Source organism: Carcharodon carcharias, chromosome 1 (assembly GCF_017639515.1).
Source record: "Carcharodon carcharias isolate sCarCar2 chromosome 1, sCarCar2.pri, whole genome shotgun sequence".
Classification (NCBI taxonomy): domain Eukaryota; kingdom Metazoa; phylum Chordata; class Chondrichthyes; order Lamniformes; family Lamnidae; genus Carcharodon; species Carcharodon carcharias.
The window spans coordinates 258,753,296-258,780,838 of record NC_054467.1 but is presented as its reverse complement, the minus strand read 5'-3'; the positions used below and the strand labels follow the sequence as shown (position 1 = coordinate 258,780,838).

The 27,543-nt window shown below is 46.2% G+C and overlaps 1 protein-coding gene across 6 annotated transcripts in view; it reads right to left on the bottom strand.

The window, feature by feature from the left end:
• LOC121283022 (sideroflexin-5-like) overlaps positions 1-27,543 on the bottom strand; it is a 301,687-nt gene that overhangs the window by 60,927 nt on the left and 213,217 nt on the right. For 3 of the 6 annotated variants that reach the window (XR_005944169.1, XR_005944171.1, XR_005944172.1), the window contains one exon: positions 13,632-13,793. The exons of 2 other annotated variants lie outside the window; for them this stretch is intronic. Coding sequence is in view for 1 of the 4 variants with exons in the window: in XM_041196968.1 (XP_041052902.1) it covers positions 5,655-5,663 (9 nt within the window). In the remaining 3 variants the exon portion in view is untranslated. Of the gene's footprint in view, positions 1-5,551; positions 5,664-13,631; positions 13,794-27,543 lie in introns of those variants that run through there. One more of the 6 variants, XM_041196968.1, reaches the window with a different exon arrangement.

Here is a 27,543-nt window from a genome sequence, read left to right as displayed (position 1 = left end):
ACGTTGTTTGTACCAATGTGGACCACGGCTACTTTCTGCTTACCCTACCCCCTCATGGTGCTCAGTGGCTTCTTTGACCCTGGCACCAGGGAGGTAACGCTATTGCTCTCTCTACAGATGCTCCCTGACCTGCTGAGTATGTGATACAAACATATGAACTAGGAGGAGGAGTAGGCCACTCGGCCCTTCAAGCCTCCTCTGCCGTTCAATAATCTGGCTGTAACCTCCCATTTTCTGTTTTCATTTCAGATTTTAAGTATCCACTGTATTTTACTTTTGTTATAGAGTGTCAGAGGACTCATTGTGACTTGGGCTCCGATGGGAGAGTGAGAGGATTTCACTGGTTCATGCCTATTCTGAACTTCGCTTGTGTAGATTTCCTGCTACACCAGTTTCTGTGTCACATAAGAATACATGAAACAGGAGCAGGAGGCCATTCGGCCCTTCAATCTAACCCTGCAATTTAGTAAGATCATGGCTGATTTTCTACCTCAATTCCACCTTTCTGCTCTATATCTGATTTTCACGAGATGAGGGGAGCATGTTGGAGGAAAAGTAGTTGATAAGAGTCTTCTCCCTCCCAAAATGTTGGCCACGCTCCATGATGTACGGGGGTGCAGTCCTTTCTTTTCTCCAGATCAGTGAATATTTTGTTTGTGTTGTATGTGGGTAGCACTGCATAGAGGCTCAGCCTTGTGCGACAGCAGGGAGATTTGGAGGAAAGCTCCTACTTGCTTTCTGGGCACATTGATATTAACTTGCACGAAGATGCTCTCACTAGCTGTCGTGAGGACAGACACCTGCGGAGCAATAGCTGTTGTAGTGCTGAAACTCCTCTCGTTTTTTTGTGAGTCATTAGGTACTGATTTGATTAACCTTTAATGTACTGTCTGCTCACTGCTGGGTTGACGGCTTGCACAGTGCTGAAAACAAACTGAATAAAAGAAACAAAACCGATTGCTTTGCGCCTGGATCTGGTTTTGTGACGGGTTTGGGTTTTTTTTTTACAGATCTTCTTTCCTCCTCTCCAGAAGGCATTGGCTCCTTGCTGGGGTACAGTTCTACTGGTGCCAAGTATTCTCAGCTGCCTCACCCAACAGCCCATTCCTCACTTGTGAAAAAAATACTTGCATTTGTATAGTGCCTTTCACGACCTCGGGGGTTTAATGGAGACCTAGGATAATACGTGACAGAAAGGAATGAGATTATGCTGATAGGGTGAAATGGAGATGGCTCATGTGGAGCACAAACACTGGCTCTGGACCAGCTTGGCCAAATGGCCTGTCTCTGTGTGTGGTAAATTCTATACAATTAAGTACTTTTGAAGTGCAGTCCCTATTGTAACTCAGGAAATGCTACAGCCAATTTGCAAGCAGCAAGGTCCCACAAACAGGAATGAGACAAATGACCAGTTAATTTGTTTTACTGCTGTTGATTTTGGAATAAATATTGGCCAGGACATCTGCCCTGCACTTTTGTCAAATAATGCCACCAGGTCTTTAATATTAACCTGAGAAGAGAGACGAGGCCTCGGTTTCATCCAAAGATGGCACCTCTGACAGTGCCGCATCCCTTTAGTACTGTTGGAGTGTAAGCAACAGTAATTCCAGGGAACAACAGGGAATTCCAGAGATTAGACCTCCAATGGTTGAGTGATGAATTTCGAGGATACTCAGGAGACCAGAGTGGGAGCAGTGCAGTGAGGGTGGAGGGTTGTAGACATTGTGCTGAAATCTGGTGCAGAGTGAGCTACAGCTGACGCCCAATTTTTCACAGTGAGTTGCTTAGTTCTTAGGCTGCTTGGGGAGGTGGTCCTGTCCTCCTCAGGCACCTTCACACTGCAGCAGGAGGTCACTGGATAACGATTAAAAGCTGGAATCTCAGTGTGCTGGTGAGGATTATAAACCCCTATGTACTTTTCCATAACATCGCCCTTCACTGTCCTTGCCTCAGCTCATCTGTTGCCGAAACTCTCATCCATGCCTTCGTAACCTCTATACTCAATTATTCTAGTGCTCTCCTAGCCTGTATCCCACCTTGTGCTCTCCATAAACTTGAGATCATATAAAACTCTTCTGCCTTTATCCCATTTTGCATGAAGTCCCATTCACCCACCATCCCTGTGGCCACTGATCGACATTGGTTCCTGGCCAAGCAATGCCTTGATTCTAAAATTCTCATCCTTGTTTGCAAATAACTCCATTGCCTTGTCCTCCATATCTTTGCCCTACAACCCTCCACACTCACTGCACTGCTCCCACTCTGGTCTCCTGAGTATCCTCAAAATTCATCACTCGACCATTGGAGGCCTAATCTCTGGAATTCCCTTTCTAAACCAAACCATCTATCTCTCATGCTTTAAGATACTTCTTAAAATCTACCTTTTTGATCAAGCCTTTGGTTATTTGTCTTATTATATCCTTACGTGACTTAACGTCAAATTTTGTTTGACAACACTTCTGAGTCATGTTGGAATTTTTTACCACATTATAGGTGCTATATAATTGCAAGTTATTGTTGGTAAGGTTAGCTAGCTCAGCACTGACAGGGGATTGAACTCATAACCTTGTAATTTCTGAAGCTTACCAGTACACTACAGCAAGAAAATTAATAGTCACTTAGTGGCTGGATCCAATAGGTCATTAGTGATACCTTTAATCAGTTCTGATGAACCAAGCCATGAATTAAGCACCTGTAGTGTCAGACATGAGGTTTAAATTGCCTGTATTAAGTGACATCCACGTACCAATACTGAATAAAACACAAACGCAAAACCTCCCTATTGCACAGACTCAGAGAGCTGGGCTTCCCCCCATTTTGCTGTCAGGTTGAATAGCAGTGTTTAAGGAGGCTGGGAGGAGCGGGGGCAAGAGGGTGCTGAGTTGTCCCCATGCCCCTCGTGTTAATGTTGTTGGGGACGATGGGGGGGGAGGACCAGGTTTCTAGCACATTTCCCTCCCTTCCTGCCCCTTTTCCACTGTTGCCTAGAACCACCAGGGGGAGCCTGGCAGAAATCCTGGTGCCTGATTAAGGAGGAGCTTTACAGGGCCCCCTTGTTGCATTGTTTCACCTTCTAGCACGTACCCACCCCCTGTGGCCCCTCATGCTAAGCTAAGACTCTTCATGACTATTCACTCACCATATACTGTGTAGAACTAATGAACCCTAAAGGGGCAATAGGATGTGTAAAAAAGGCTTTAAAAAAGACATTCATTGATAGCTTTCCACTTTCTTCAAAGAAAAATTCCTTTTTACCACAGGCCAATAAAAGCATCAATCATCTAGACCCTTGAAAGTATCAACAGCTGAAACTGCAAGCACTTGAAACCTCTTAATCTGTGTAAACAACATTCTGATATTGGTAGAAGAGATCAGAGAGCCAGATCTGTCAATGCTTTCCCTGGGGTGTGGCTGTTTCAGTACTCTAATGGATGTCTAGGCTCTCAGCCAAGTCTTATGCATTCTACGCTGAGAGCCCAGACATCCATTAGAGTACAGAACACCTGAGCCCCTGGGTAAACATTGTTTGCTTGACAGTTCTAGATCTCTGATCTCTTCTGTCAATTGCACAATGTTTATTTACACAAGATAAAGAGGTTTCAAGTACTTGTTTTCGCTATTGATAAAGAGTCTGGATGATTGTCACTTTTATAAGCCTGTAGTAGAAAGCAGATTTATTTGAAGAAAGTAGAAAGTCATCAATGAATGATGTTTATAAAAGATTTTTCTCACTACAGGGTTCATTGGTTCTATATAGGTGTAGTGGGTGAATGAGCATGAAAGTACCATAGCTTGGCATGGGGGGCATTTGAGCCATAGGGGGTGGTTGGGGGCCATACTTTGGCATGGGGGGCATGAGGAAGACTTCTTGAACACTATGGTTCATGACACCTGTGAGGTGCCGTGAGTCACAACTCTTTGATAAGCTAGCCCAACTCTATGAAACATGTGGAGAGTTAGAACATGCCTATCCCCACAATTTAGACGGCCAGGTCAGGAATACAGGGTGTGGGCTCACGACCTTAACCGGCCAGCACTCTTAAATGGCACTCCTGAAAATAGGAAACCCCGGCTATGGGGTTGGGAATCCCATAATTGGGACTTGGCTGCCATTTTCACCCTTCCACATCGTCTCCCCGATTCCATGAAAGTCCAGCTGATAATAGGCTGTAGGGTCATCAAAGTCTGATAAAAATGGCAAATGATTCTCTTGGTTACTAAAGTTTTGGTTATCGAATCTCAGGAAGAATATATTGTCCTTGGAAGGGATACAGCACAGATTCACCAGGGGTTAAAGGGTTAAATTATGAGGACAGGTTGAATAAACTTAGCTTGTATTCCCTGCAGTTTTGAAGTTGAGGTCTTTCAAATAGCAAAAAGATTTAGTAGTGTAGATACAGAGAATCTATTTCCTGGCGAGGGAATTCAGAATAATGGGGCACAATTGCAAAATTACAGTTAGGCATTCAGAGTGAAATCAGAAAGCACTTTTTCAGATCAAGGAAAGTGGAAATCTGGAACTGTCTCCCTCAAAAGGTTGTGGTTGTTGGAGGTCAATTGAAACTTTCAATGCTAAGTCTAATAGATTTTTATTAGGTAAAGGACCAAAGACAGATAAGTGAAGTTGAACCTAACTAATTAGTGGAACAGTCTGAAAGGGCTGAATGGCTTACTCCCTTTTCTATGATGGAGCTGCTGGCGATTCTGGAATTCCCTGTGCTCAAACTTTTACTCTTACTTGTACATAATCCATTGCAAATTACTTCCTGTGATCTTTCTGCATCGAATTTATTAAAAAACAACTTCCATTATAGTGCTCATGAGTGTCTTTCAAAAGCATTAAAACATGCTTCATAAAATCTGTGCTGTTACGCTGATTAAATGCAGAAGTCCCTTTGCACAGAAAGATCCCTCAAAACACAACAGTTAATAACTTTCTGGCGGTTTGGGATGAGGGAGAAACGTTGGGCAGGACACTTGGACAACTCCATGCTCTTCCTTGAGTAATCGCATGGGATCCTTAACATCCACCTGAACTATCTGCAAAGGATCGCACTACTGACAATGCAGCCCTCCCTCAGTGCTACACCAGAGTGGCAATGTAGATTACACACACAAGTCCCTGGAATGGAGCCTAAACTGACAATCTACTGACACAGAGGCCAGTGCTACCACCGAGCTGAACGGACACTTGGTTAAACCACAGTACTGGAGTGGTGGAATAAAAGCACAACAGCAAACCAAAACTTTAAGTGAGAATACAGAACATTCCCTGAATGAAGCACAACAATAATTTTCCTTTTTTATGAAGCATCATTGAAGAATTAAAGATGGGAGTTTGAATAAACAAGAAGCATTGAGCTTTCTGCAGAATTTTCTTTTCATATACTTCAACTGCAGTTCAGCTGTGCTCTGTCCAGCCCCTAAGGCATCATTAGGGAACTGGCTGTATGCCAACTCCAGCAATACCCCTGCACATTTCTCTTCACACCTTTCCCGATGAGGGGAGAGAAGTGATTAGCAGTGACAAACAAGGCATCTGCTTCCCTATCAGCGGTGTCTCTCGCTCCAAAGCTTGACAATGCCTCCAGCTCCACAGGTCCTAGCTGGCTTCCTACACCAACCCCAGCTGGGACCAAAGCACCATTTGTTCATCACCTAGCCTGTATTACAGAGAAAAAAACACATGAAAAGAAAATTTCCCCCTAAAAAATTAGCACCACTGATTTATGCTAAGTGAATAACTCATTCTCAGTAATTGTCGATCAAGGTTATAATGTGGGTGAATGGATCTAATAACCTGTTTATACTGCATACATACTTCCAGTGACAGTATAACCCATTTTCTTGCGTGCGGAATGCACCATTTATACTGTGTGATGCATTTGGAGACTGACAACAGCACCGGAACAATTCTGTACACTTAAACCTTGTGCATCCGGTGTTGCGAATATACTTTTACCATTCTGGCAAGCGAGCCTCTATGGTGTTGGTGTGAAAGGGCTGCACAAGTCAGCAGTGTGAAAGGGCAAACTCACTGCTGCTAAGTACCTGGTGCTGTTGTAAACAAAGGGAATGTGGATTGCAGAACTAGCACTAGTGCTCTTTCTCTGTCTCCATAATTCTTTCAAGTACATTGGGATCATGCTTTTGGTCAATTTTTGCAGGACAATAAAGCTCTCATTATTCTGCTATTGAGATAGCTGGCTTGACATATTCCTTTAGCCACAGTCCATGTCCAAATACAGCAAGATCTGGACAATATCCAGGCTTGGGCTGACAAGTGGCAAGTAACATTCATGTCACACAAGTGCCAGGCAATGACCATCTCCAGCAAGAGAGAATATAACCATTGCCCCTTGACATTCAATGTATTACCAACACTGAATCCCCCACTGTCAACATCCTGGGGGCTTACCATTGACCAGGAAATAAACTGGAGTAACTATATAAATACTGTGGTTATAAGAGCAGGTCAGAGGTAGGAATCCTGTGGCGAATAACTCACCTCCTGACTCCCCAAAGCCTGTCTACCCTCTACAAGGCACAAGTCAGGAGTGTGATGGAATACTCCCCACTTGCCTGGATGAGTGCAGCTCCCACAACACTCAAGAAGCTTCACACCATCCAGAACAAAGCAGCCCACTTGATTGGCACCACATCCACAAACATTCACTCCTTCCATCACTGATACTCAGTGGCAGCAGTGTATATCGTTTACAAGATGCATTGCAAAAATACACTAAGGCTCCTTAGATAGCACCTTCCAAACCCACAACCACTACCACCTAGAGGGACAGGGAAGCAGATACATGGGAACACCACCACCTGGAAGTTCCCCTCCAAGCCACTCACCATTCTAACTTGGAAATATATCACCGTTCCTTCACTGTCGCTGGGTCAAAATCCTGGAACTCCCTTCCTAACAGCACTGTGGGTGTACCTACACCACATGGACTGCAGCGGTTCAAGAAGGCAGCTCACCACCACCTTCTCAAGGGCAATTAGGGATGGGCAATAAATGCTGGCCCAGCCAGCGAAGCCCACATCCCAAGAATGAATATAAAAAAATAAACCACCAATAAAATGGGCCATAATTTTTTGCACATCTTCATGTGCTGGGTCTTCTGTTGGTCCCTGGTCTTGGAATCGAGCTATATTTCACTACTTGGCAGGTGTCAAGCTCTCCCTTGACCTTTCTGAGGTCTTGGTGAGATGTAATAAAAAGGCGTCAGTAATGTTTATTCCAACCACCACATACAAACCTGCAGGAAGACGATTTACATTTTTTGTTAAACCTGCATCTGAGGTTCAGAGCTGCCAACTTGAAACCAAATCCCCTTCAGTCTCTGAGTAATACTTAGTCAAACTTGCTTGACTTAGAGAACAGCCCAATCCACCACTAGGAGCCTCCCAACACATTTGCAATATGCGGAATCATTGAACTTTCCATACTAGAGATAAAAACAAAAAAACTGCGGATTCATGCTCTCGTCGGGACTTGGAAAAATTTATTAATTTTGCTTCCAATCTCCACCCCTCCATCATTTTCACATGGTCCATCTCTGACACTTCCCTTCCTTGACCTCTCTGTCTCAATCTCTGGTGATAGACTGTCCACCAATATCCATTACAAACCCACCGACTCCCACAGCTATCTCGACTACAGCTCCTCACACCCCGCTTCCTGTAAGGACTCCATCCCATTCTCTCAGTTCCTTCGCCTCCGACGCATCTGTTCCGATGATGCTACATTCAAAAACAGTTCCTCTGACATGTCCTCCTTCTTCCTTAACCGAGGTTTTCCACCCACGGTCGTTGACAGGGCCCTCAACCGTGTCCGGCCCATCTCCCGCGCATCCGCCCTCACGCCTTCTCCTCCCTCCCAGAAACATGATAGGGTCCCCCTTGTCCTCACTTATCACCCCACCAGCCTCCGCATTCAAAGGATCATCCTCCGCCATTTCCGCCAACTCCAGCATGATGCCACCACCAAACACATTTTCCCTTCACCCCCCTTATCGGCATTCCGTAGGGATCGCTCCCTCCGGGACACCCTGGTCCTCTCCTCCATCACCCCCTACTCCTCAACCCCCTCCTATGGCACCACCCCACGCCCACGCAAAAGATGCAACACCTGCCCCTTCACTTCCTCTCTCCTCACCGTCCAAGGACCCAAACACTCCTTTCAAGTGAAGCAGCATTTCACTTGCATTTCCCCCAACTTAGTCTACTGCATTCGTTGCTCCCAACGTGGTCTCCTCTACATTGGAGAGACCAAACGTAAACTGGGTGACCGCTTTGCAGAACACCTGCGGTCTGTCCACAAGAATGACCCAAACCTCCCTGTCGCTTGCCATTTTAACTCTCCACCCTGCTCTCTTGCCCACGTCTGTCCTTGGCTTGCTGCATTGTTCCAGTGAAGCCCAACGTAAACTGGAGGAACAACACCTCATCTTCCGACTAGGGACTTTACAGCCTTCCGGACTGAATATTGAATTCAACAACTTTAGGTCGTGAGCTCCCTCCCCCATCCCCACCCCCTTTCTGTTTCCCCCTTCCTTTTTTTTTCCAATAAATTATAAAGATTTTCCTTTTCCCACCTATTTCCATTATATAAAAAAACCCCACTAGAGCTATACCTTGAGTGCCCTACCATCCATTCTTAATTAGCACATTCGTTCAGATAATATCACCAACTTTAACTTTAACACCTATGTGTTCTATTGTACTATTGTCGTTGACATCTTTTGATGATCTGCTTTTATCACTGCTTGTTTGTCCCTACAACCACACCCCCACCCCCACCTCTCTCTCTCTCTATCTCTCCGCCCCCCACACACACACCTTAAACCAGCTTATATTTCAACTCTTTCTTGGACTCGAACTCAAGTTCTGTCGAAGGGTCATGAGGACTCGAAACGTCAACTCTTTTCTTCTCCGCCGATGCTGCCAGACCTGCTGAGTTTTTCCAGGTAATTCTGTTTTTGTTTTGAACTTTCCATACTGTCAGTTTTCTGGTACACATTGACGTTCCTTATTTTACCATCCTTCCCCATGCCATTCCCCGGACGCCTCACTTCCCGCTATTATTAGTCTGCACTTTACAGAACCCCTTTAACCACTTTAAGGAACAGTGGCGCTACAGTATTGGGTGACATTAAATAAGGTGGGAGGAGGCTCGTGTGGAGTGTAAACACCGCTTCGACATGGATTTTTCAAAGCACTTATCCATTTGTATTTGTGGGAGCTTGCTATTAGCAAATTCTAACATTGACATCATTGGCTGTGAAGTACTTTGGGGCATTCTAAAAGAAGCATCAAAGATACATTCCTGCCCCTTCAGCAGTTACTCTTCCAAATGACTCCAGACCCCCTGAGGTTCCATGGCATCAGTTCAAACATGGGCAAGGAAACCTCCAGCTGATTATCACCTACCATGCTATTAGCTGATGTATCAGTGCTCCTTCATGTTGAACACCAACCGGAAGAAGCACTGAGGGTGGCAAGGGCACAGAATGTACTCTGGGTGGGAGCCTTCAATGCCCAACGTCAAGGTTGGCTCGGGAGCACCATTACTGATCGAGCTGAGTCTTAAAGGACAAAGCTGCAAGATTGGATCTGTAGCAGGTGGTGAGAGAACCAACAAGAGGAAAAATCTACTTGACCTCATCCTCACCAATCTACCTGTGGAGAATGCTGCTTCCACTGTTTGACATGCAAGCAGTCATTTGTTGCAGTGTTGTGTTGTATGACAGTATCGGTAGGAGTGACCACTGCACAGTCCTTGTGGAGATGAAGTCCTGGAGAAGAATACCCTCCATTGTGTTGTGTGGCTCTACGACCGTGCTAGATGGAATAGATTTCAAACACATCTAACAACTCAAAACCGGGCATCTATGAGGCCCTGTGGGCCATCAGCAGCAGCAGAATTGTATACAACTACAAGCTGTAACCTCATGGCCCGACATATCCCCCACTCTACCATTACCACCAAGCCAGGGGAACAACCCTGGGGTCAATGGAGAATACAGGAGGACACACCAGGCATACCTACAAATGAGGCGACGAAGCTACAACACAGGAGTACTTGCGTGTCAAACAGTGGAAGCCATATGCGATAGACAGATCTAAGCGATCCCAGAAAAAATGGATCAGATCTAAGCTCTGCAGTCCTGCCATATCCAGTCGTGAATGGGGGTGGACAACTAAACAACTCACTGGAGGGGCAGGCTCCACAAATACCCCATCCTCAATGATGGGGGAGCCGAGCACATCATTGCAAAAGATTATGCTGAAGCATTTGCAACAATCTTCATCCAGAAGTGCCAAGTCCACGATCCATCTCAGCCTCCTCTGGAGGTTCCCAGAGCATAGATGCCAGTCTCCAGCCAATTCGATTCACTCCACATGATATCAAGAAACAGCTGAAGGCACTGGATACTACAAAGGCTATGGGCCCTGACATCATTCTGGCAATAGCACCAGGAATAGCTGTGCCCTTAGCCAAGCCATTCCAGTTCAGTCACAACGCTGGCATTTACCTGGCAATGTGGAAAATTGTCCAGGTAAGCCCAGTCCACAAAAAGCCGGACAAATCCAACCCGGCCAATTACCGGCCATCAGTTTACTCTCGATCATCAACGAATTGATCGACAGAGCTATCAAGCGTCACTTACTCAGAAATAGCCTGCACACTGACACTCAGTTTGGGATCTGCCAGGGCCCCTCAGCACCTGACATCATTACAGCCTTGGTCCAAACATGGGCAAAAGGAATGAGGTGAGAGTGACGGCTCTTAACGTGAAGGCAGCGTTTGACCGAATGTGGCATCAAGGAGCCCTAGCAAAACTGAAGTTAATGGGACTTGTCAATTGCTTGCACAGAACTTGAGTATTGCTGAAAACCTCAGAGTAAAGGGAAGACCTTTAAGAACAGAGATGAGGAGAAACTTCTTTAGCCAGAGAGTGGTGAATCTATGGAATTCATTGCCACAGAAGGCTGTGGAGGCCAGGTCATTGAGGGTATTTAAGATGGAGATAGATAGGTTCTTGATTGGTAAGGGGATCAAAGGTTACGGGGAGAAGGCGGGAGAATGGGGTTGAGAAACTTATCAGCCATGATTGAATGGAGGAGCAGACTCGATGGGCCGAATGGCCTAATTTCTGCTCCTATGTCTTATGGTCTATGGTCTTAAAGGAAGATGGTCGTTGTTGTTAGAGGTAATCATCTCACTCCCGGGACATCACTGCAGGAGTTCCTCAGAATAATGTCCTAGGCCCAATCATCTTTAGCTGCTTCATTAATGAACTTCCCTCCATCATAAGGTCAGAAGTGGGAATGTTCGCTGATAATTGCACAATGTTCAGCAGCATTTACAATTCCTCAGACGTGAGTCCATATGTCCGTGTCCATATGCAGCAAGAACTGGACAATATTCAGGCTTGGGCTGGTAAGGGGCAAGTAACATTCTCACCACACAAGTGCCAGGCAAAGACCATCTCCAACAACAGAGAATCTAAATATCTCCCCTAGATATTCAATGGCATTACAATTGCTGAATTCCCCCACTATCAACATCCTGGGTTACCAATGACTAGAAACTGAAATGGACCAGACATTTAAATACTTGGCCAAAAGAGCAGGTCAGAGGCTGAGAATTCTGTGTTGAGTAAATCACCTCCGGACTCCCCAAAGCCTGATCACCATCTACAAGGCATAAGTGAGGAGTGTGATGGAGTACTCACCACTTGCCCGGATGAGAGCAGCTCCAACAACACTCAAGAAGCTCGACACCATCCAGGCCAAAGTAGCCCACTTGACTGGCACCCCTTTCATCACCAAAACACAGTAGCAGCAGTGTATGCCATCTACAATATACACCCAGAAACTCACGAAGGCTCCTTCGACAGCACCTTCCAAACCTGTGACCTCTACCACCTAAGAGAACCAGGGCAACAGATGCATAGGAACACCACCATCTGGAAGTTCCCCTCCAACTCACACACCATCCTGACCTGGAAATATGTCACCGTTCCTTCTGTCACTGGTTCAAAATACTGGAACTCCCTCCCTGCCAGCATTGTGAGTGTTCCTACAACAAATGGACTGCAGCTGTTCAAGAAGGTGGCTTACACCACCTTCTCTAGGGCAATTTAGGGATAGGCAATAAATGCTGGCCCAGCCAGCGAAGCCCATATTCCATGAATGAATAAATAGAAAAAAAATGATTCCTAAACCTTTGCTCGAGCTTCTATTAATCCTCCTGTCCACATTGTCGGGAAAATGCTACTGTTGTATCTGTACTGGAGCAAGGTGGATGTAGGAGCAGCAATCTTCAGCACTATGTCTGGGATGTTGTCGAGGCCCGTAACTGTTCCCGTGCTCATTAAGTACACTTAGCCATTTCTTGATGTCATATGGAGTAAGTCAAATTGACCATCTGTGATGGTGGGAACCTCAGGTAGAGACTGAGAAAAATCCACCAAGCATTTGTTTGTGACATTCAGCTTTCTCTTTTGCAGACATGCTGGCCTCTGCCATCACTGAGAATGGGAATGGTTATGGAACCTCACCTCTCAATGTTGTTTAATTGTCCACCAGCATTCACAACTAGATGTGGCAAGACATAGACTTTTAATATCTAAAAATAAAAATAAAAAATAAAAATAAATAAAATGAAGGGTCATGAGGACTCGAAACGTCAACTCTTTTCTTCTCCGCCAATGCTGCCAGACCTGCTGAGTTTTTCCAGGTAATTTTGCTTTTGTTATAGACTTTTAATATGTTTTGTTGGTTATAGGATTGCTTAGTTCTGTTTGTAGCACGCTGCTTCTGCTCTTTGGTAGCACGTCATCTTGTGCTGTGGCTTCATTAGATTGGCACTACATTTTAAATGTATACTTGTTGCTGCTACTGGCATGTTCTTCCACACTCCTCATTAAACCAGGATTGGTGATCTGGCATGAAGGTGATGGAGGAGTTAGGGGTTTGCCAGGACATGAGGTTACGATTTGGCTGCTGCTGATGGCCCCAGTACCTCATGGATGTCTAGCTTTGACCATGGGGGTCATAAGAGTCAGCTAGATTGGTGCGGGACTGAGATCACATACAGGGCAAACTGGGTAAGGTAGACTTCCTTTCCTAAAGGGAATTAGTGAACCTGCTGGGTTTTTATAATAATCCTAAAGTTTCATGGTCACTTTTACTGTCAAGTTAAATTGAATACAAATTCTCAAACTGCTATAGTGGGATTTGAACTCACATTCCTGGAATGCTGGGCAGTGACATAAAACAACACTATCATTTCTTCACAATTAATACAGATGTTGAGCTCACTTGCTGACACAGGAAGGAAGTCAGTCAGACAAGATACAGGAGAGTGGCTGGGCTTTGTAAGACTCGCAAGAGTGCAAGACAGGAGTAAATGTACAGGGAAAAAAATAATGATAGGATTGCAAGTTCCTCTGGCTAACATTTCGACACCATCCCGGATGGTTCTATTGGTCTTATGCAGTGAACTACACTGTTGCATCCTCGCAAACCTTTGACCTCTACTACCCTAGAAGGACAAGGACAGTAGGCATATGGAAACAGCACTGCCTGAAAGTTCCCCTCCATGTAACACTCACCATCCTGTCTCGGGCTTATTTTGCTGTTCATTCACTCGCAGCACTGTGGGTCTACCTTCACCAGGTAGACTGCAGAGGTTCAAGAAGGCTGCTCATCACTGCCTTTACAAGGACAATGAGGGATAGGCAACAAATGCTGGTCTTGCCAGCAAAGCCCACATCCTGGAAAAAAGGAATAAAAATAAAATCCTGAGGATTCTGAAAACCAGAATTTCTGGTTCGTTTTGCTGGAGTTCCCTTTGTCATAATTTGCAGCTAAGACACCTTTGAGGAGTGTGTTCTCTTAGCACGCTGCCTTCTTCAAACTCAGCATTGGTGATGACTGTCCACCCTCCCAGTCCTCCTTCCTCTCTCCTCCTTCTGTTGCACCACTACCCACTCCCCTATTACTCACACCGGGCCCCTGCTCAACACCCACCAAAGACAAATAATAATTTTAAAATGTGTGCTGCTAAGGAGCTATGCCTTTATTTTAAGGTTCCTTTATTTTAGGAAGCGAGCTGGTGCGATTTCCTGCTTGCCTAAGACTTATTTGGCAAACACTTGGTTTACCCCAGGGGTAGTGTCTGGGCGTGAAGGAAAGGCCAAAGGGTAAATAAACAGCGCTCTTAAGTGTCTTTTCATCAGGAAGCACTGACTGGGCCTGTGAATGCTGTTTGTTGCTGTTTTTCTCTGTAACAGCTGCTCCAGGTAGAGATGGCTTCAATCACCAAATGGATGTTTTTTAAGCTGCTTGTCTTGTGTGAATTTTTTAAAAATTACAGAAACAGCAAGATCCAAAGACAATTTTCTGAGATAGCAACACTGTTCAATACTTCCTTTGCCTGAATATTAAGTACTTCACAGTGAGGACTGTTAGTAGTGGGGACAGAAGATTTGATTTTGAGCCTCCAATGTCCCATCAAACTCTCCCAGGGGAGGTAAAGCTCCCTCTACACTGTCCCCATCAAACACGTCCAGGGCAGGTACTGCAAGGCGTTAGTTACAGAGTAAAGCTCCCTCTACACTGTCCCCATCAAACACGTCCAGGGCAGGTACTGCAAGGCGTTAGATACAGAGTAAAGCTCCCTCTACACTGTCCCCATCAAACACTCCCAGGGCAGGTACAGCCCAGGGTTAGATACAGAGTAAAGCTCCCTCTACACTGTCCCATCAAACACTCCCAGGGCAGGTACAGCACGGGGTTAGATACAGAGTAAAGCTCCCTCTACGCTGTCCCATCAAACACTCCCAGGACAGGTACAGCACGGGGTTAGATACAGAGTAAAGCTCCCTCTACATTGACCCCATCAAACACTCCCAGGGCAGGTACAGCACGGGGTTAGATACAGAGTAAAGCTCCCTCTACACTGTCCCCATCAAACACTCCCAGGACAGGTACAGCACGGGGTTAGATACAGAGTAAAGCTCCCTCTACACTGTCCCATCAAACACTCCCAGGACAGGTACAGCATGGGGTTAGATACAGAGTAAAGCTTCCTCTACACTGTCCCATCAAACACCCAGGACAGGTACAGCACGGGGTTAGATACAGAGTAAAGCTCCCTCTACACGGTCCCCATCAAACATTCCCAGGACAGGTACAGCACGGGGTTAGATACAGAGTAAATCTCCCTCTACACGGTCCCCATCAAACATTCCCAGGACAGGTACAGCACGGGGTTAGATACAGAGTAAAGCTCCCTCTATACTGTCCCCATCAAACACTCCCAGGGCAGGTACAGCACGGGGTTAGATACAGAGTAAATCTCCCTCTACACTGTCCCCATCAAACACTCCCAGGACAGTTACAGCACGGCGTTAGATACAGAGTAAAGTTCCCTCTACACTGTCCCATCAAACATTCCCAGGACAGGTACAGCACGGGGTTAGATACAGAGTAAAGCTCCCTCTACACTGTCCCCATCAAACACTCCCAGGACAGGTACAGCACGGGGTTAGATACAGAGTAAAGCTCCCTCTACACTGCCCCCATTAAACACTCCCAGGACAGGTACAGCACGGGGTTAGATACAGAGTAAAGCTCCCTCTACACTGTCCCCATTAAACACTCCCAGGACAGGTACAGCACGGGTTAGATACAGAGTAAAGCTCCCTGTACACTGTCCCCATCAAACACTCCCAGGACAGGTACAGCACAGGGTTAGATACAGAGTAAAGCTCCCTCTACACTGTCCCATCAAACACTCCCAGGACAGGTACAGCACGGGGTTAGATACAGAGTAAAGCTCCCTCTACACCGACCCCATCAAACACTCCCAGGAAAGGTACAGCACGGGGTTAGATACAGAGTAAATCTCCCTCTACACTGTCCCCATCAAACACTCCCAGGACAGGTACAGCACGGGGTTAGATACAGAGTAAAGCTCCCTCTACACTGTCCCCATCAAACACTCCCAGGGCAGGTACAGCACGGGGTTAGATACAGAGTAAATCTCCCTCTACACTGTCCCCATCAAACACTCCCAGGACAGGTACAGCACGGGGTTAGATACAGAGTAAAGCTCCCTCTACACTGTCCCCATCAAACACTCCCAGGACAGGTACAGCACAGGGTTAGATACAGAGTAAAGCCCCCTCTACACTGTCCCATCAAACACTCCCAGGACAGGTACTGCATGGGGTTAGATACAGAGTAAAGCTCCCTCTACACTGTCCCCATCAAACACTCCCAGGACAGGTACAGCATGGGGTTAGATACAGAGTAAAGCTCCCTTACACTGTCCCCATTAAACACTCCCAGGACAGGTACAGCACGGGTTAGATACAGAGTAAAGCTCCCTCTACACTGTCCCCATTAAACACTCCCAGGACAGGTACAGCACGGGTTAGATACAGAGTAAAGCTCTCTCTACACTGTCCCCATTAAACACTCCCAGGACAGGTACAGCACGGGTTAGATACAGAGTAAAGCTCCCTCTACACATTTTATTTTTACTCATTCATGGAATGTGGGCTTCACTGGTTGGGCCAGTATTCATTGCCCATCCCTAGTTGCCCTTGAGAAGGTAGTGGTGAGCTGCCTTCTTGAACCACTGCAGTCCATGTGGTGTAGGTACACCCACAGTGCTGTTAGGAAGGGAGTTCCAGGATTTTGACCCAGCAGCAGTGAAGGAACGGCGATATATTTCCAAGTCAGGATGGTGAGTGACTTGGAGGGGAACTTCCAGGTGGTGGTGTTCCCATCTATCTGCTGCCCTTGTCCTTCTAGATGGTAGTGGTCGTAGGTTTGGAAGGTGCTGTGTAACGAGCCTTGGTGAATTCCTGCAGTGTATCTTGTAGATGGTGCACTTTACTGCTACTGTGTGTCAGTGGTGGAGGGAGTGAATGTTTGTGGATGTGGTGCCAATCAAGCGGGCTGCTTTGTCCTGGACAGTGTCAAGCTTCTCCAGTGTTGGAGGAGCTGCACTCATCCAGGCACATGGGGAGTATTCCATCACACTCCTGACTTCTGCCTTGTAGATGGTGGACAAGCTTTAGGGAATCAGGAGGTGAGTTACTCGTCGCACGATTCCTAGCCCCTGACCTGCTCTTGGAGTCACAGTATTTATATAGCTAGTCCAGTTCATTTTCTAGTCAATGGTAACCCCCAGGATGTTGATAGTGGGGGAATTCAGTGTTGGTAATGTCATTGAACATCAAGGGGCGATGGTTGGATTCTCTCTTGTTGGAGATGGTCATTGCCTGAAAATTATGTGGCGCAAATGTTACTTGCCACTTGTCAGACCAAGCCTGGATACTGTCCAGGTCTTGCTGCATTTGGACATGGACTGCTTCAGTATTTGAGGAGTTGCAAATAGTGCTGAACATTGTGCAATCATCAACAAACATCCCCACTACTGACCTTATGATGAAAGGAAGGTCATTGATGAAGGAGCTGAAGATGGTTGGGCCTAGGACACTACCCTGAGGAACTCCTGCAGTGATGTCCTGGAGCTGAGATGACTGACCTCCAACAACCACAATCATTTTCCTTTGTGCTCGGCATGGCTCTAGCCAGCAGAGAGTTTTCCCCCGATTCGCACTGATTCCAGTTTTGCTAGTGCTCCTTGATGCCACACTCGGTCAAAGGCTGCCTTGATGTCAAGGGCAGTCACTCTCGCCTCACCTCTGGAGTTTAGCTCTTTTGTCCATGTTTGAACCTAGGCTGTAATGAGGTCAGGAGCTGAGTGGCCCTGGCAGAATCCAAACTGGGCATCAGTGAGCAGGTTATTGCTAAGCAAGTGCCACCTGATAGCACTTTTGATGATCCCTTCCATTACTGATGATGGAGAGTAGACTAATGGGGTGGTAATTGGCTGGATTGGATTTGTCCTACTTTTTCTATCCAGGACATAACTGGGCAACTTTCCACATGGCTGGGTAGATGCCAGCGTTGTAGCTGTACTGGAACAGCTTGGCTAGGCGCGCGGCAAGTTCTGGAGCACAAATCTTCAGTCCTATTGCCGGAATGTTATCAGGGCCCATAGCCTTTGCAGTATCCAGTGCTTTCAGCCATTCAGCCATGTGGAATGAGTCGAATTGGCTGAAGACTGGCATCTGTGATGTTGGGGACCTCTGGAGGAGGTGGATCACCCACTTGACACTTCTGGCTGAAGATTGTTGCAAATGTTTCAGCCTCATCTATTGCACTGCTGTGCTGAGTTCCTCCATCATTGAGGATGGGGGTATTTGTGGAGCCTCCTCCTCCAGTGAGTTGTTTAATTGTCCACCACCGTTCACAACGGGATGTGGCAGGACTGCAGAGATTAGATCTGATCCGTTGGTTGTGGGATCGCTTTGCTCTGTCTATCATTTGCTGCTTATGCTGTTTGGCACCCAAGTATAGCTTGTGTTATAGCTTCACCAGGTTGACACCTCTTTTTCAGGTATGCCTGGTGCTACTCCTGGCATGCTCTCCTGCATTGAACCCTGGTAATGGTAGAGTGGGGGATATGCTGGGTCATGGGCTTACAGATTGTGGTTGAGTACAATTCTGCTGCTGCTGATGGCCCACAGCACCTCATGGATGCCCAATCTTGAGTTGCTAGATCTGTTCGAAATCTATCCCATTTAACACAGTGGTAGTGCCACACAACATGATGGAGGGTATCCTCAATGTGAAAGCGGGACCTCGTCTCTACAATGACTGTGCCATGGTCACTCCTGCTGAAACTGTCATGGACAGATGCATCTGCAGCAGGCAGGTTGGTGAGCATAAGGTCAAGTATGTTTTTCAGTCTTGTTGGTTCCCTCACCACCTGCTGCAGACCCAGTCTAGCAGCTATGTCATTTAGGACTCAGCCAGCTCGGTCAGTAGTGGTGCTACCAAGCCACTCTTAATGATGGACATTGAAGTCCCCCACCCTGAGTACATTCTGCATCCTTGCCACCCTCAGTGCTTCCTCCAAGTGATGTTCAACATGGAGGAGCACTGATTCATCAGCTGAGGGAGGGTGGTACGTGGTAATTAGTAGGAGGTTTCCTTGCCCATGTTTGACCTGATGCCTTGAGACTTCATGGGGTCCAGAGTCGATGTTGACGACTCCCAGGGCAACTCCCTCCCGACTGTATACCACTGTGCTGGGTCTGTCCTGCCGGTGGGCCAGGAAGAAAGCCACAAACAAATAGCAGTCTATCTAACATCTAAAACCAACAAGCAGGTTGCAACAAAGAAAAAATCACTCCTGAAAGCAGAGCGAGTGTACCACCATTGCAAAGCAGCCAGACTGAGGTTGCTTGGGAAATGGAAGGTCCACAAGAGGGGGATGATGCAGAGGAGGTGAGGTCCCCAAAGAGCGTACACAGGGATGGTGATGCTGGAGTGTGGAGCATTATCTGTAAGGTATGATTCCGTGAGGATGACTATGTCAGGTTGTTGCTTGACCAGTTTGTAAGACAGCTCTCCCAATTTTGACAATAGCCACAGATGTTAGTAAGGAGGACTTTGCAGGATCGACAGGGCACAACATACGTTGTCGTTTCCGGTGCCTAGGTCGATGCTGGGTGGTCTGTCCGGTTTCATTCCTTTTTTGTAGGCTATGAAGTGGTTTGTTACAACTGAGTGGCTTGCTAAGCCATTTCAGAGTCAACCACATTGCTGTGGGTCTGGGTCTGGAGTCACATGAAGACCAGGTAAGGATGACAGATTTCCTTCCCTAAATGGCATTCGTGAACCAGATGAGTTTTTACAACAATCGACAATGGTTTCACGGTCATCATTGGACTTTAAGTTCCAGATTTTTATTGAATTAAAATTCCACTGTGGCGTGATTCGAACTGGGGGCCCAGAGCATTACCCAGGATCCCTGGATCACTAGTCTAGTGACTATACCACTACGCCATCGCCACTCCCCTATTAATGCCTCAGGTACAGCTTCAGCAGGGAACAGTAAAGCTTCCTCAACACCGTCCCAACAAACACTCATTAGGCAGGTGAAGTTCCCTCACGTTGTCCCATCAAATGCTTGCAGGACAATACTTAAGGGAAGATTGTAGCATTGTGGTAATGTTGCTGGACTAGTAATGCAGAGACCCAGGCTAATGCTCTGCAAACATGAGTTCAAATCCCACCATAGTAGCTGGCAGAATATGAATTCAGTTATAAAATTGGTGATCTCAGTAATGCTGACCATGAATCTGTCATCGATTGTTGTAAAAACCACCTGGTTCACTTATGCCCTTCAGGGAAGGAAATCTGCTGTCCTTACTTGGTCTGGCCTACATGTGACTCCAGACCCACAGAAATGTGGTTGACACTTAACTGCCCTCTGTAATGGCCTGGCAAGCTATTCAGTTCAAGGGCAATTAGAGATGGCCAACAAATGTTGACCTTGCCAGCAAGGCCTACATCCCATGAAAGAATAGAGAAAAAAAGGCACAGTATGGGTTAGATACAGAGTAAAGCTCCCTCTACACTGTCCAATCAAACACTCCCAGGGCAGGTACAGCACAGGGTTAGATACAGAGTAAAGCTCCCTCTACACCGTCCCTGTCAAATACTTCCAGGGGAGGTACAGCACGGGGTTAGATACAGAGTAAAGCTCCCTCAACACTGTCCCATCAAACACTCCCAGGGCAGGTACAGCACGGGGTTAGATACAGAGTAAAGCTCCCTCGACACTGTCCCCATCAAACACTCCCAGGACAGGTACATCACGGGGTTAGATACAGAGTAAAGCATCCTCTACACTGTCCCATCAAACACTCCCAGGACAGGTACAGCACGGGGTTAGATACAGAGTAAAGCTCCCTCTACACTGTCCCATCAAACACTCCCAGGACAGGTACAGCACGGGGTTAGATACAGAGTAAAGCTCCCTCTGCACTTTCCCTATCAAATACTTCCAGGGCAGGTACAGACAGGGTTAGATACAGAGTAAAGCTCCCTCTACACTGTCCCCATCAAACACTCCCAGGACAGGTACAGCACGGGGTTAGATACAGAGTAAAGCTCCCTCGACACTGTCCCATCAAACACTCCCAGGACAGGTACAGCACGGGGTTAGATATAGAATAAAGCTCCCTCGACATTGTCCCCAGCAAATAATTCCAGGGCAGATACCGTATGGGTTAGATACAGAGTAAAGCTCCCTCATGATTGCCCCATTAAACACACCATGGGCAGGTACAGTACAGGCTAGGTACACAGCAAAGTGATGGAAGGGTTGTCGACAGTGGTATCAAGCAGCATTCACTCAGCAACAATCGGCTCACTGAAGCTAAGTTTGTGTTCCACCAATGCACAGCGGCAGCAGTGTGTATCATCTACAAGATGCACAGTAGCAACTCACCAAGACCCTTTGACAGCAGCTTCCAAACCCAAGACCTTTACCACCCAGTGAAAAGAGCAGTATGTGCATGGGAAGACCGCCAACTGCAAGTTCTCTTCCAAGCCATTCACCATGCTGACTTCAAACTATTTCTAGTTCCTTCACTGTGGCAGGGTCAAAATCCTGGAACTCCCTCCCTACGAGCACTGTGTGTGTGTGTGCGTGTGTACCTACACCACATGGACTGCAGGGGTTCAAGAAGGTGGTTCCGCACCACCTTCTCAAGGGCATTTGGGGATGGGCAATCAGTACTGGCCAGCAATGCCCATATCCCATGAAAGATTATATGCTAAAAAAATCCCTCTATACTATGCCATATCAATCCCAGACAGATACACAGCGAGTAGGTACATCTTGTCCTGTTGAATAAACAGGAGCTCCCTGGAGATGCTGAGCCAGTAACCTGGCTGAATTAACCAAGTTCCATACGGTTACAGTCTTAGGTGTAAGGTGGGTGACCCTTACTCTGCTGAATAAACAGGGAGTCCTTGGAGATACACACTGTGTAACCATAATCCAGCTGAACAAACAGGAATCCCATATGGTTTCTCAGTGAGTGACTCTTATTCTTCTGAATAAACAGAGAATCAGTGCAGTTATACATTTGACATCCTGCTTTACAGAAACACTGTAAAGTTATAGTAGGTAACTAAACAAACAAAGTAGATTTAATGAACATGCATCTGATATGGATACAGCTTCTTTAATTGGATTCTGAAGTTTGGGTTGAAAGGTTGGCACATGCCAATCAGAGGTCTTAGTTTGGTAGCTGTGAGAGGCCTGAAATGGCCTCAGCACTTAAGGTTAGTTGGGAAGTAATTATCCGTGTTTTATGCTTTTAATTATCGGCCGCTGAAGGAATGCATGTTTTGATATCATTCAACTGCAGGATTAGTTTTGGCTGTGATGCACCTGCAGTCAAACAGTTGTGTGGCGCTTGTGGCTGATGTCCTCGTTTGAAGAATGGGCACTAATGTGAAGGTCAATGTGATGATGCCACTCGTGTGGACCTGATGTACAGACAGAACTAGCACCACTAGCGAGTAAAAGGAGAACATTGGAAAGAGCACAATTATCTGCAAACTACATTATGAAGTTAATAAAACCAAATTGCATCATCTCCCCATCACAAACCCTCCCCCCACCAAATACTCAATACAGAGACACTGGTTAGGGCTTTTGAGGAGATGTGGAGACTCCAGGAACCTTTTTAAAAATTTGCTCATGGCATTGCTGGCTAGGCCAGCATTTATTGCCCATCCCTAATCGCCCTTGTTCAGGGGGCATTTAAGAGTCAACCACATTGCTGTGGGTCTGGAGTCACATGTAGGCCAGACCGGGTAAGGACAGCAGATTTCCTTCCCTAAAGGAGATTAGTGAACCAGATGGGTTTTTACAACAATCGGCAATGGTTTCATGGACATCATCAGACTTTTAATTCCAGATTTTTTTTATTGAATTCAAATTTCACCATCTGCTGTGGTGGGATTCGAACCCAGGTGCCCAGAGCATTACTCTGGGTCTCTGGAATACTAGCCCAGTGAAAATGCCACTGCGCCATCACCTTACCTTTATAATCACAGGCATAACCAGGATCCAGAACTCTCACCCTCATTTCCATCCGATCTTAATTCAACCAGGGAAGGGGAATGGGGAAGGATGCGACTGAACCTGAACTCAGTGCCAAGTTCAAATAAACCCCATTTTCACTGGAGCAAGGGCCTTGTCCCACCGTGTGGGAGTTATGAATCTTTGGAAAAGTTGTAAATGCTCTTGAAGAGTGGATAAGGTTTTTAGAATGGTCAACCTCTCAAGTTACTTAAATGGCCAGCCCTTTAAAACATGTCTTCCTGCTTTGCTGGGACTGTGAGAGTTGAAAAAAATTAGCTCCGGCAGTTTTAATAGCTGTTTGTTGACATAACCCTAAGTACTATCATTATAGCACTATTAATCCTTAGCTGCTTTCCACAACATTTTTAAAAATACGAGACGTGGGCATCAATGGCTAGGCCAGCATTTATTGCCCATCCCTTATTGCCCTTGAGAATGTGGTGGTGAGCTGCCTTCTTGAACCACTTCGATCCCGATGGTGTAGGTACAGTACTCCCACAGTGTTGTCAGGGAGGGAGTTCAAGGATTTTGACCCAGTGACAATGAAGGAATGGCAACATAGTTCCAAGTCAGGATGGTGAGTGGCTTGGAGGGAAACTTGAATGTGATGGTGTTCCATGCATCTGCTGCCCTTGTCCTCCTAGGTGGTAGAGGTCGCAGATTTAGAAGGTGCTATCAAAGGAACCTGAAAGGGAGGTAGAGGCAGAAACCCTCATAACTTTTAAGAAGTATTTGGATGTGCACTTGCGATGCCATGACATACAAGGCTATGGGTCTAGTGCTGGAAAATGGGATTAGAATAGTTAGGTACTTGTTTGACTGGCGCAGACTGGATGGGCCGGAGGGCCTTCTTCTGTGCTGTAGACCTCTATGCCTCTATGAGCCTTGATGATTTTCTGCATTGCATCCCGTAGATAGTGCACTGTGCATTGATGGTGGAGGCAATGGATGCTGAAAAATAACCTCTCTATTCAAGAAGGGAGGGAGGCAGAAATCAGGAAACTCATTAGCTTGACGACTGTCTTGGGGAGGGTGTTAGAGTCAATCAGTAAAGAGGTTATAGCTGGGCACTTAGAACAATACAAGGTAATCGGAAGAGTCAGTATGGTTTTGAGAAAGTTAAATCATGTTTAACCAATTTATTAGAGTTCTTTGAAGGAGTAACACGTGCTGTGGATAAAGGGGAGCCTGTAGACGTGCTGTACTTGGATTTCCAGATGGCATTTCATTAGGTGCCACATTAAGGCTATTGCAGAAAATAAAAGCTCATGGTGTAGTGGGTAACACATTAGCCTGGATAGCAGATTGGCTGGCTGGCAAAAAACAGAGAGTATGCCTAAATAGGTCTTTGTCTGATTGGCAGGATGTGACTAATGGAGTGCCACAGGGATCTGTGCTGGGGCCTCAACTTTTTACAATTTACATCAATGACTTAGGTGAGGGGAGAGAAGGCACTGTAGCTAAATTTGCAGATGATACCAAGAGAGGTAGGAAAGTATGTTGTGAAGAAGACATAAGGAGTTTGCAGAGGATATCGATCAGTTGAGTGAGTGGACAACTATCTGGCAGATGGAGTATAATGTGGGAAAATGTGAAGTTGTTCACTTTGGCAGGAAGTATAAAAAAGCAGAGTATTACTTAAATGGAGAACGACTGCAGAATTCCGAGGTGCTGAGGGATCCCGGTGTTCTCGTGCATGAGTCACAAATGTTATTTTGCAGGTACAGCTTGTAATCAAGAAGGCTAATGGAATGCCATCCTTTATTATAAGAGCAATTGAACTTAAAGTAAGGATGTTATGCTTCTGTTATACAGGGCGTTGGTGAGGCCACATTTCCAATACTGTGTGCAGTTTTTGTCTCCTTATTTAAGGAAGGATGTAAATGCGTTGGAGGTGGTTGAATGGAGGTTTACTAGATTGATACCTGGAATGAGTGGGTTGTCTTATGAGGAAAGGTTGGACAGACCGGGCTTGTTTCTACTGGAGTTTAGAAGAGTGAGGGGTGACTTGATTGAAATATAATAACATCCTGAATGGTCTTGACAAGTGGACATGGAAACGATGTTTCCTCTTATGGGTGATTCCAGAATTAGGGGACATTGTTTTAAAAGTAGGGGTGGCCCTTATAGGACAGAGATGAGGAGAATATTTTTCTTTCAGAGGGTTGTGTGACTTTGGAATGCTCTGCCTCAGAAGGCAGTGGAAGCGGGACCATTGAATATTTTTAAGGAAGAGGTAGATAGATTCTTGTTAGGCAAGGGAATCAAGTTATTGGGGTTAGATGGGAATGTAGAATTCAAAACACAAACAGACCAGCCATAATCTTATTGGATGGTGAAGCAGGCTTGAGGGGCCAAATGGCCTGCTTCTGCCCCTATTTCATATATTCATATGAAAGTAGTGGATGGGGTGCCAATCAAGCCCGCAGCTTTGTCCTGGATGGTGTTGAGCTTCTTGAGTGGTGTTGGAGCTGCACTCATCCAGGCAAGTGGACAGTATTTCATCAAACATCTGACTTGTGCATTGTGGATGGTGGACAGACTTTGGGGAGTCTGGAGGTGAATTATTCTCTGCAGAATTCCCACTCTGTGACCTGCTCTTGTAACCACAGTATATATATGGTGGGAAAATGCAGCTTCTAGCCAATGGTAACCCCCAGGATGTTGATGGTGGGGGATTCAGCGATGATAATGCTATTGAATGTCAAGAATTGATGGTTGGATCCTCTTTTGTTGGAGATAGTCATTCCCTGGCACTAGTGTGGCAAGAATATTAATTGCCACTTATCAGCTCAAGCCTGAATGTTGTCCAGGTCTTGCTGCTTTTGGACGCAGACTACTTCATGATCTGAGGAGTCACGAATGGTGCCGAACATTGTGCAATCACCAGCAAATATCCCCACGCCTGATCTTATGATGGAAGGAAGGTCATTGATGAAGCAGTTGAAGATGGTTGGCCCTAGGACACTACACTGAGGAACTCCTGCAGTGATGTCCCGGGACTGAGATAACTGACCTCCAGCAACCACAACCATCTTCTTTTATGCTAGGTATGACTCCAACTAGTGCAGAGCTTTTCCCCTGATTTCCAAGGACTCCAATTTTGTTGGGATTCCTTGATACCACACTCAGTCAAATGCTGCCTTGATGTCAAGGGCAGTCACTCTCACCTCACCTTGGGAGTTCAGATCTTTTGTCTATGTTTGCACCAAGGCTGTAATGAGGTCAGGAGCTGAGTGGCCCTGGTGGGAAGTAAACTGGGCATCAACAAGCAGGTTATTGCTGAGTAAGTGTTGCTTGATACCTCTGTCCATGACCCCTTCCATCACTTCACAGATAATTGAGAGTAGACTGATGGGGAGGTAATTGGCTGGGTTGGATTTGTCCTGCTTTTTGTGTACAGGATATACATGGACAATTTTCCACAATGTTGACTAGATGCCAGAGTTGTAACTGTAGTGCAACAGTTTAGCTAAGGACGCAGCTAGTTCGGGAGCACAAGTCTTCAGTACCATTGCCGGAATATTGTCAGGGCCCATAGCCTTTGCAGTATCCAGTGCCTTCAGCCGTTTCTTGCTATCATGTGGAGTGAATCAAATTGGCTGAAGACTAGTACTTGTGATGCTGGGGACCTCAGGAGGAGGTGGGGATAGATCATCCACTCAGTAATTCTGGCTGAGGATTGTTGCAAATGTTTCCGTTTTGTCTTTTGCACTAATATGCTGGGCTCTCCTATCATTGAAGATAGGAATATTTGTGCAGCATCCTCTTCCAGTGAGTTGTTTAACTGTCCACCGCCATTCACAACTGGATATGGCACAACTGTAGAGCTTCGATCTGATCCGTTGGTTGTGGGATTGCTTAATCCTGTGAGTCACATGCCTCTTTGGCGTAGTGGTATAGTCACTAGGCTAGTATTCCAGAGACCCAGAGTAATGCTCCGGGGACCCGGGTTTGAATCTCACCACGGCAGATGGTGAAATTTGAATTCAATAAAAATCTGGAATTAAAAGTCTGATGATGACCATGAAACCGTTGTCGATTGTTCACACTTGGAATACTGCGTGCAATTCTGGTCGCCACATTACCAGAAGGATATGGACGCGATGCAGAGGAGGTTTACCAGGATGCTGCCTGGTCTGGAGGTTATTAGCTATGAGGAGAGGTTGGAGAAACTCGGATTGTTCTCACTAGAGCGACGGAGATTGAGGGGCGACTTGATAGAAGTTTACAAAATTATGAGTGGCATGGACAGAGTAGATAGTCAGTAGCTTTTTCCCAGGGTGGAAGAGTCAATTACTAGGGGACATAGATTTAAGGTGAGAGGTGAAAACTTTAGAGGAGATGTGCGGGGCAAGTTTTTTACGCAGAGGGTAGTGAGTGTCTGGAATTCGCTGCCAGAGGAGGTGGTGGAAGCAGGTACGATCATGGTGTTTAAGAGGCAGCTTGACAAATACATGAATAGGATGGGAATAGAGGGATATGGACCC